The 11,083-nt window shown below is 51.8% G+C and overlaps 1 protein-coding gene across 3 annotated transcripts in view; it reads right to left on the bottom strand.

The window, feature by feature from the left end:
* The window catches only part of LOC124042184 (receptor-type tyrosine-protein phosphatase mu-like), a 621,881-nt gene that overhangs the window by 59,672 nt on the left and 551,126 nt on the right, over positions 1-11,083 (bottom strand). For all 3 annotated transcript variants that reach the window (XM_046360586.1, XM_046360587.1, XM_046360588.1), the window contains one exon: positions 10,550-10,704. In XM_046360586.1, coding sequence (XP_046216542.1) covers positions 10,550-10,704 — 155 coding nt within the window. The remainder of the gene's footprint in view (positions 1-10,549; positions 10,705-11,083) is intronic.

Here is an 11,083-nt window from a genome sequence, read left to right as displayed (position 1 = left end):
ACAGAGAGGAGACAGAGATACGACAGAGAGGAGACAGAGATACGACAGAGAGGAGACAGAGATACGACAGAGAGGAGACAGAGATACGACAGAGAAGAGACAGAGAGGAGACAGAGATATGACAGAGAGAGACAGAGGGGAGACAGAGAGACAGAGATACGACAGAGAGGAGACAGAGGGGAGACAGAGAGGAGACAGAGATACGACAGAGAGGAGACAGAGAGCAGACAGACAGAGAGGAGACAGAGATAGACAGAGAGGAGACAGAGAGCAGACAGAGAGGAGACAGAGGGGAGACAGAGAGGAGACAGAGATACGACAGAGAGGAGACAGAGAGAGACAGAGAGGAGACAGACAGAGATACGACAGAGAGGAGGCAGAGATACGACAGAGAGGAGACAGAGAGGAGACAGAGATACGACAGAGAGGAGACAGAGATACGACAGAGAGGAGACAGAGATACGACAGAGAGGAGACAGAGATACGACAGAGAGGAGACAGAGAGGAGACAGAGATACGACAGAGAGGAGACAGAGATATGACAGAGAGGAGACAGAGATACGACAGAGAGGAGACAGAGATACGACAGAGAGGAGACAGAGGTACGACAGAGAGGAGACAGAGAGGAGACAGAGATACGACAGAGAGGAGACAGAGAGGAGACAGAGAGGAGACAGAGATACGACAGAGAGGAGACAGAGAGCAGACAGAGAGGAGGCAGAGATACGACAGAGAGGAGACAGAGATACGACAGAGAGAGACAGAGATACGACAGAGAGAGACAGAGACAAGACAGAAGACAGAGAGGAGACAGAGATACGACAGAGAGGAGACAGAGAGACAGAGACAAGACAGAAGACAGAGAGGAGACAGAGAGGAGGCAGAGATACGACAGAGAGGAGGCAGAGATACGACAGAGAGGAGACAGAGAGAGACAGAGACAAGACAGAAGACAGAGAGGAGACAGAGATACGACAGAGAGGAGACAGAGACAAGACAGAGAGGAGGCAGAGATACGACAGAGAGGAGACAGAGACAAGACAGAAGACAGAGAGGAGGCAGAGATACGACAGAGAGGAGACAGAGAGAGACAGAGACAAGACAGAAGACAGAGAGGAGACAGAGATACGACAGAGAGGAGACAGAGATACGACAGAGAGGAGACAGAGATACGACAGAGAGGAGACAGAGATACGACAGAGAGGAGACAGAGAGCAGACAGAGAGGAGACAGAGGGGAGACAGAGGGGAGAGACAGAGAGGAGACAGAGATACGACAGAGATACGACAGAGAGGAGACAGAGAGAGACAGAGAGGAGACAGAGATACGACAGAGAGGAGACAGAGATACGACAGAGAGGAGACAGAGGGGAGACAGAGATACGACAGAGAGGAGTCAGAGAGGAGACAAGAGTCCCTCCAGACATTCCCACCTGCAGTGGATGACCATGACAGAGATAAGACAGAGAGGAGAGAGAGGAGACAGAGAGGAGAGAGAGGAGACAGAGAGGAGACAGAGAGGAGAGAGAGGAGACAGAGAGGAGACAGAGATGAGACAGAGATGAGACAGAGAGGAGACAGAGAGGAGACAGAGAGCAGACAGAGAGCAGACAGAGAGCAGACAGAGAGGAGACAGAGAGGAGTCAGAGAGCAGACAGAGAGGAGTCAGAGAGCAGATAGAGAGGAGACAGAGGGGAGACAAAGAGGAGACAGAGATGAGACAGAGATGAGACAGAGAGGAGGCAGAGAGGAATCAGAGAGCAGACAGAGAGGAGGCAGAGAGGAGTCAGAGAGCAGACAGAGAGGAGACAGAGGGGAGACAGAGAGGAGACAGAGATACGACAGAGAGGAGACAGAGAGCAGACAGAGAGGAGACAGAGATACGACAGAGAGGAGACAGAGATATGACAGAGAGGAGGCAGAGGGGAGACAGAGATACGACAGAGAGGAGACAGAGAGAGACAGAGAGGAGACAGAGATACGACAGAGAGGAGACAGAGATACGACAGAGAGGAGGTAGAGGGGAGACAGAGAGGAGACAGAGATACGACAGAGAGGAGACAGAGGGGAGACAGAGAGGAGACAGAGATACGACAGAGAGGAGACAGAGGGGAGACAGAGAGGAGACAGAGATACGACAGAGAGGAGACAGAGAGCAGACAGAGAGGAGACAGAGGGGAGACAGAGAGGAGACAGAGATACGACAGAGAGGAGACAGAGAGAGACAGAGAGGAGACAGAGAGAGACAGAGAGGAGACAGAGATACGACAGAGAGGAGGCAGAGATACGACAGAGAGGAGACAGAGAGGAGACAGAGATACGACAGAGAGGAGACAGAGATACGACAGAGAGGAGACAGAGATACGACAGAGAGGAGACAGAGATACGACAGAGAGGAGACAGAGAGGAGACAGAGATACGACAGAGAGGAGACAGAGATATGACAGAGAGGAGACAGAGATACGACAGAGAGGAGACAGAGATACGACAGAGAGGAGACAGAGGTACGACAGAGAGGAGACAGAGAGGAGACAGAGATACGACAGAGAGGAGACAGAGAGGAGACAGAGAGGAGACAGAGAGGAGACAGAGAGGAGACAGAGAGGAGACAGAGATACGACAGAGAGGAGACAGAGAGCAGACAGAGAGGAGGCAGAGATACGACAGAGAGGAGACAGAGATACGACAGAGAGAGACAGAGATATGACAGAGAGAGACAGAGACAAGACAGAAGACAGAGAGGAGACAGAGATACGACAGAGAGGAGACAGAGAGACAGAGACAAGACAGAAGACAGAGAGGAGACAGAGAGGAGGCAGAGATACGACAGAGAGGAGGCAGAGATACGACAGAGAGGAGACAGAGAGAGACAGAGACAAGACAGAAGACAGAGAGGAGACAGAGATACGACAGAGAGGAGACAGAGACAAGACAGAGAGGAGGCAGAGATACGACAGAGAGGAGACAGAGACAAGACAGAAGACAGAGAGGAGGCAGAGATACGACAGAGAGGAGACAGAGAGAGACAGAGACAAGACAGAAGACAGAGAGGAGACAGAGATACGACAGAGAGGAGACAGAGATACGACAGAGAGGAGACAGAGATACGACAGAGAGGAGACAGAGATACGACAGAGAGGAGACAGAGAGCAGACAGAGAGGAGACAGAGGGGAGACAGAGGGGAGACAGAGAGGAGACAGAGATACGACAGAGATACGACAGAGAGGAGACAGAGAGAGACAGAGAGGAGACAGAGATACGACAGAGAGGAGACAGAGATACGACAGAGAGGAGACAGAGGGGAGACAGAGATACGACAGAGAGGAGTCAGAGAGGAGACAAGAGTCCCTCCAGACATTCCCACCTGCAGTGGATGACCATGACAGAGATAAGACAGAGAGGAGAGAGAGGAGACAGAGAGGAGAGAGAGGAGACAGAGAGGAGACAGAGAGGAGAGAGAGGAGACAGAGAGGAGGCAGAGATGAGACAGAGATGAGACAGAGAGGAGACAGAGAGGAGACAGAGAGCAGACAGAGAGCAGACAGAGAGGAGACAGAGAGGAGTCAGAGAGCAGACAGAGAGGAGGCAGAGAGGAGTCAGAGAGCAGATAGAGAGGAGACAGAGGGGAGACAAAGAGGAGACAGAGATGAGACAGAGATGAGACAGAGAGGAGGCAGAGAGGAATCAGAGAGCAGACAGAGAGGAGACAGAGGGGAGACAGAGAGGAGACAGAGATACGACAGAGAGGAGACAGAGAGCAGACAGAGAGGAGACAGAGATATGACAGAGAGGAGACAGAGATACGACAGAGAGGAGACAGAGATATGACAGAGAGGAGACAGAGACAGAGAGAGACAGAGATACAGACAGAGAGGAGACAGAGAGAGGAGACAGAGATACGACAGAGAGGAGACAGAGATACGACAGAGAGGAGACAGAGATATGACAGAGAGGAGACAGAGATACGACAGAGAGGAGACAGAGATACGACAGAGAGGAGGCAGAGGGGAGACAGAGATACGACAGAGAGGAGGCAGAGGGGAGACAGAGATACGACAGAGAGGAGACAGAGAGGAGACAGAGAGAGACAGAGAGGAGACAGAGAGAGACAGAGAGGAGACAGAGATACGACAGAGAGGAGGCAGAGGGGAGACAGAGAGGAGACAGAGATACGACAGAGAGGAGACAGAGATACGACAGAGAGGAGGCAGAGGGGAGACAGAGATACGACAGAGAGGAGACAGAGAGAGACAGAGAGGAGACAGAGAGAGACAGAGAGGAGACAGAGATACGACAGAGAGGAGACAGAGATACGACAGAGAGGAGGCAGAGGGGAGACAGAGAGGAGACAGAGAGGAGACAGAGATACGACAGAGAGGAGACAGAGAGAGACAGAGAGACAGAGATATGACAGAGAGAGAGACAGAGACAAGACAGAAGACAGAGGGAGACAGAGATACGACAGAGAGGAGACAGAGAGACAGAGACAAGACAGAAGACAGAGAGGAGACAGAGAGGAGGCAGAGATACGACAGAGAGGAGGCAGAGATAGACAGAGAGGAGACAGAGAGAGACAGAGACAAGACAGAAGACAGAGAGGAGACAGAGATACGACAGAGAGGAGACAGAGACAAGACAGAGAGGACAGAGATACGACAGAGAGGAGACAGAGACAAGACAGAAGACAGAGAGGAGGCAGAGATACGACAGAGAGGAGACAGAGAGACAGAGACAAGACAGAAGACAGAGAGGAGACAGAGATACGACAGAGAGGAGACAGAGATACGACAGAGAGGAGACAGAGATACGACAGAGAGGAGACAGAGATACGACAGAGAGGAGACAGAGAGCAGACAGAGAGGAGACAGAGGGAGACAGAGGGGAGACAGAGAGAGACAGAGATACGACAGAGATACGACAGAGAGGAGACAGAGAGAGACAGAGAGGAGACAGAGATACGACAGAGAGGAGACAGAGATACAGAGAGGAGACAGAGGGGAGACAGAGATACGACAGAGAGGAGTCAGAGAGGAGACAGAGAGACATTCCCACCTGCAGTGGATGACCATGACAGAGATAAGACAGAGAGGAGAGAGAGGAGACAGAGAGGAGAGAGAGGAGACAGAGAGGAGACAGAGAGGAGAGACAGAGAGGAGACAGAGATGAGACAGAGATGAGACAGAGAGGAGACACAGAGAGACAGAGAGCAGACAGAGAGGAGAGACAGAGAGCAGACAGAGAGACAGAGAGGAGACAGAGACAGAGAGACAGAGAGGAGACAGAGATGAGACAGAGATGAGACAGAGAGGAGGCAGAGAGGAATCAGAGAGCAGACAGAGAGGAGACAGAGGGGAGACAGAGAGGAGACAGAGATACGACAGACAGAGAGCAGACAGAGAGGAGACAGAGATATGACAGAGAGGAGACAGAGATACGACAGAGAGGAGACAGAGATATGACAGAGAGGAGACAGAGATACGACAGAGAGGAGACAGAGATACGACAGAGAGGAGACAGAGATATGACAGAGAGGAGACAGAGATATGACAGAGAGGAGACAGAGATACGACAGAGAGGAGACAGAGATATGACAGAGAGGAGACAGAGATACGACAGAGAGGAGACAGAGATACGACAGAGAGGAGGCAGAGGGAGACAGAGACAGAGAGGAGGCAGAGGGGAGACAGAGATAGACAGAGAGAGACAGAGAGAGACAGAGAGAGACAGAGAGAGACAGAGAGAGACAGAGAGGAGACAGAGATACGACAGAGAGGAGACAGAGAGGAGACAGAGAGGAGACAGAGATAGACAGAGAGGAGACAGAGATACGACAGAGAGGAGACAGAGATACAGAGATACGACAGAGAGAGACAGAGAGAGACAGAGAGGAGACAGAGAGACAGAGAGGAGACAGAGATACGACAGAGAGGAGACAGAGATACGACAGAGAGGAGGCAGAGGGGAGACAGAGAGGAGACAGAGAGGAGACAGAGATACGACAGAGAGGAGAGGGAGACAGAGACAGAGAGGAGACAGAGAGAGAGAGGAGACAGACAGAGATACGACAGAGAGGAGACAGAGATACGACAGAGAGGAGGCAGAGGGGATACAGAGAGGAGACAGAGAGAGAGAGAGAGGAGACAGAGATACGACAGAGAGGAGACAGAGATACGACAGAGAGGAGACAGAGGGGAGACAGAGAGGAGACAGAGATACGACAGAGAGGAGACAGAGGGGAGACAGAGAGGAGACAGAGATACGACAGAGAGGAGACAGAGATACGACAGAGAGGAGACAGAGATATGACAGAGATGAGACAGAGATACCAGAGAGGAGACAGAGATACGACAGAGAGGAGGCAGAGGGGAGACAGAGATATGACAGAGAGGAGGCAGAGGGGAGACAGAGGACAGAGAGGAGACAGAGAGGAGACAGAGAGACAGAGACAGAGAGAGACAGAGAGGAGACAGAGATACGACAGAGAGGAGGCAGAGGGGAGACAGAGAGGAGACAGAGATAGACAGAGAGGAGACAGAGATACGACAGAGAGGCAGAGGGGAGACAGAGATACGACAGAGAGGAGACAGAGAGAGACAGAGAGGAGACAGAGAGAGACAGAGAGGAGACAGAGAGAGACAGAGGGAGACAGAGATACACAGAGAGGAGGCAGAGATACGACAGAGAGGAGACAGAGAGGAGACAGAGACAGAGAGGAGACAGAGATACACAGAGAGGAGACAGAGAGAGACAGAGATACGACAGAGATACGACAGAGAGGAGACAGAGAGGAGACAGAGATACGACAGAGAGGAGACAGAGATATGACAGAGACAGAGAGGAGACAGAGATACGACAGAGAGGAGACAGAGGTACGACAGAGAGGAGACAGAGAGGAGACAGAGATACGACAGAGAGGAGACAGAGAGGAGACAGAGAGGAGACAGAGAGGAGACAGAGAGGAGACAGAGAGGAGACAGAGAGGAGACAGAGATACGACAGAGAGGAGACAGAGAGCAGACAGAGAGGAGGCAGAGATACGACAGAGAGGAGACAGAGATACGACAGAGAGAGACAGAGATATGACAGAGAGAGACAGAGACAAGACAGAAGACAGAGAGGAGACAGAGATACGACAGAGAGGAGACAGAGAGACAGAGACAAGACAGAAGACAGAGAGGAGACAGAGAGGAGGCAGAGATACGACAGAGAGGAGGCAGAGATACGACAGAGAGGAGACAGAGAGAGACAGAGACAAGACAGAAGACAGAGAGGAGACAGAGATACGACAGAGAGGAGACAGAGACAAGACAGAGAGGAGGCAGAGATACGACAGAGAGGAGACAGAGACAAGACAGAAGACAGAGAGGAGGCAGAGATACGACAGAGAGGAGACAGAGAGAGACAGAGACAAGACAGAAGACAGAGAGGAGACAGAGATACGACAGAGAGGAGACAGAGATACGACAGAGAGGAGACAGAGATACGACAGAGAGGAGACAGAGATACGACAGAGAGGAGACAGAGAGCAGACAGAGAGAGACAGAGGGGAGACAGAGGGGACAGAGAGGAGACAGAGATACGACAGAGATACGACAGAGAGGAGACAGAGAGAGACAGACAGAGATACGACAGAGAGGAGACAGACAGAGAGGAGACAGAGGGGAGACAGAGATACGACAGAGAGGAGTCAGAGAGGAGACAAGAGTCCCTCAGACATTCCCACCTGCAGTGGATGACCATGACAGAGATAAGACAGAGAGGAGGAGAGGAGACAGAGAGAGAGAGGAGACAGAGAGGAGACAGAGAGGAGAGAGAGGAGAAAGAGAGGAGACAGAGATGAGACAGAGATGAGACAGAGAGGAGACAGAGAGGAGACAGAGAGCAGACAGAGAGCAGACAGAGAGGAGACAGAGAGGAGTCAGAGAGCAGACAGAGAGGAGGCAGAGAGGAGTCAGAGAGCAGATAGAGAGGAGACAGAGGGGAGACAAAGAGGAGACAGAGATGAGACAGAGATGAGACAGAGAGGAGGCAGAGAGGAATCAGAGAGCAGACAGAGAGGAGACAGAGGGGAGACAGAGAGGAGACAGAGATACGACAGAGAGGAGACAGAGAGCAGACAGAGAGGAGACAGAGATATGACAGAGAGGAGGCAGAGGGGAGACAGAGATACGACAGAGAGGAGACAGAGAGAGACAGAGAGGAGACAGAGATACGACAGAGAGGAGACAGAGATACGACAGAGAGGAGGCAGAGGGGAGACAGAGAGGAGACAGAGAGAGACAGAGAGGAGACAGAGATACGACAGAGAGGAGACAGAGATACGACAGAGAGGAGGCAGAGATACGACAGAGAGGAGACAGAGATATGACAGAGAGGAGGCAGAGGGGAGACAGAGATACGACAGAGAGAAGACAGAGAGGAGACAGAGATATGACAGAGAGGAGACAGAGATATGACAGAGAGGAGACAGAGACAGAGAGGAGACAGAGATACGACAGAGAGGAGACAGAGATATGACAGAGAGGAGGCAGAGGGGAGACAGAGATACGACAGAGAGAAGACAGAGATATGACAAAGAGGAGACAGAGATATGACAGAGAGGAGACAGAGATATGACAGAGAGGAGACAGAGATACGACAGAGAGGAGACAGAGATACGACAGAGAGGAGACAGAGATATGACAGAGAGGAGACAGAGATACGACAGAGAGAGACAGAGATATGACAGAGAGGAGACAGAGATACGACAGAGAGGAGACAGAGATACGACAGAGAGGAGACAGAGATATGACAGAGAGGAGACAGAGATACGACAGAGAGGAGACAGAGATACGACAGAGAGGAGACAGAGATATGACAGAGAGGAGACAGAGATACGACAGAGAGGAGACAGAGATACGACAGAGAGGAGGCAGAGGGGAGACAGAGATACGACAGAGAGGAGGCAGAGGGGAGACAGAGATACGACAGAGAGGAGACAGAGAGGAGACAGAGAGAGACAGAGAGGAGACAGAGAGAGACAGAGAGGAGACAGAGATACGACAGAGAGGAGGCAGAGGGGAGACAGAGAGGAGACAGAGATACGACAGAGAGGAGACAGAGATACGACAGAGAGGAGGCAGAGGGGAGACAGAGATACGACAGAGAGGAGACAGAGAGAGACAGAGAGGAGACAGAGAGAGACAGAGAGGAGACAGAGATACGACAGAGAGGAGACAGAGATACGACAGAGAGGAGGCAGAGGGGAGACAGAGAGGAGACAGAGAGGAGACAGAGATACGACAGAGAGGAGGCAGAGGGGAGACAGAGATACGACAGAGAGGAGACAGAGAGAGACAGAGAGGAGACAGAGAGAGACAGAGAGGAGACAGAGATACGACAGAGAGGAGACAGAGATACGACAGAGAGGAGGCAGAGGGGATACAGAGAGGAGACAGAGAGAGACAGAGAGGAGACAGAGATACGACAGAGAGGAGACAGAGATACGACAGAGAGGAGACAGAGGGGAGACAGAGAGGAGACAGAGATACGACAGAGAGGAGACAGAGGGGAGACAGAGAGGAGACAGAGATACGACAGAGAGGAGACAGAGAGGAGACAGAGATATGACAGAGATGAGACAGAGATACGACAGAGAGGAGACAGAGATACGACAGAGAGGAGGCAGAGGGGAGACAGAGATATGACAGAGAGGAGGCAGAGGGGAGACAGAGAGGAGACAGAGAGAGACAGAGAGGAGACAGAGAGAGACAGAGAGGAGACAGAGATACGACAGAGAGGAGGCAGAGGGGAGACAGAGAGGAGACAGAGATACGACAGAGAGGAGACAGAGATACGACAGAGAGGAGGCAGAGGGGAGACAGAGATACGACAGAGAGGAGACAGAGAGAGACAGAGAGGAGACAGAGAGAGACAGAGAGGAGACAGAGATACGACAGAGAGGAGACAGAGATACGACAGAGAGGAGGCAGAGGGGAGACAGAGAGGAGACAGAGAGAGACAGAGAGGAGACAGAGATACGACAGAGAGGAGACAGAGATACGACAGAGAGGAGACAGAGGGGAGACAGAGAGGAGACAGAGATACGACAGAGAGGAGACAGAGGGGAGACAGAGAGGAGACAGAGATACGACAGAGAGGAGACAGAGAGCAGACAGAGAGGAGACAGAGATACGACAGAGAGGAGACAGAGAGAGACAGAGAGGAGACAGAGAGAGACAGAGAGGAGACAGAGATACGACAGAGAGGAGGCAGAGAGCAGACAGAGAGGAGACAGAGGGGAGACAGAGAGGAGACAGAGAGAGACAGAGAGGAGACAGAGAGAGACAGAGAGGAGACAGAGATACGACAGAGAGGAGACAGAGATGAGACAGAGGGGAGACAGAGAGGAGACAGAGATACGACAGAGAGGAGACAGAGAGGAGACAGAGGGGAGACAGAGATACGACAGAGAGGAGTCAGAGAGCAGACAGAGAGCAGACAGAGAGGAGACAGAGATACGACAGAGAGGAGACAGAGAGGAGACAAGAGTCCCTCCAGACATTCCCACCTGCAGTGGATGACCATGGGTCCAGCAATGCTGAGTGTCTTGGCCTTCACCCTACGTACAAAGCCCAGGAGGCCAGTAGCGTGGTAGGGCACCCCGTGGTCCGGCCACCCTGTGAAGTGAAACTGACTGATCTCCCGGATCTCATGGGCTCCTCTCTGGAGGAGGGAGGGAAAAACATACAGTCAAATACACACAGAATTACCCTGGACTTCAATCAAATATCTGTTTGCCCCGTAGAGAACTGGCGCTGGGGCACCCCTGCAGCACGTGTTTGATTATCATCAATGTCTTCACACAGCTCTCTCTATTGGATCTTCTGTTAACATGGCCCGCCTCCCTCTCGTCCTGTGTGTTCAACAGGATACCACAGAGAGAAGTATTCAAACAACACCATCCCCACTCCACTCTAGCACATCAAATGCACGTCCAATGCACAGCTGTATTCTACATAGTAACGGTAGTGTTGATATGAGAACAGAATTGCAGTAATGTAATTACTGTACCTAGTAGCAGTGTGTGTGTGTGTGTGTGTGT

The sequence above is a fragment of the Oncorhynchus gorbuscha genome, linkage group LG08, assembly GCF_021184085.1.
Source record: "Oncorhynchus gorbuscha isolate QuinsamMale2020 ecotype Even-year linkage group LG08, OgorEven_v1.0, whole genome shotgun sequence".
In the NCBI taxonomy this organism is placed as follows: domain Eukaryota; kingdom Metazoa; phylum Chordata; class Actinopteri; order Salmoniformes; family Salmonidae; genus Oncorhynchus; species Oncorhynchus gorbuscha.
The sequence above is the reverse complement of the archived record's forward strand: the minus strand, read 5'-3'. Positions and strand labels throughout refer to the sequence as shown.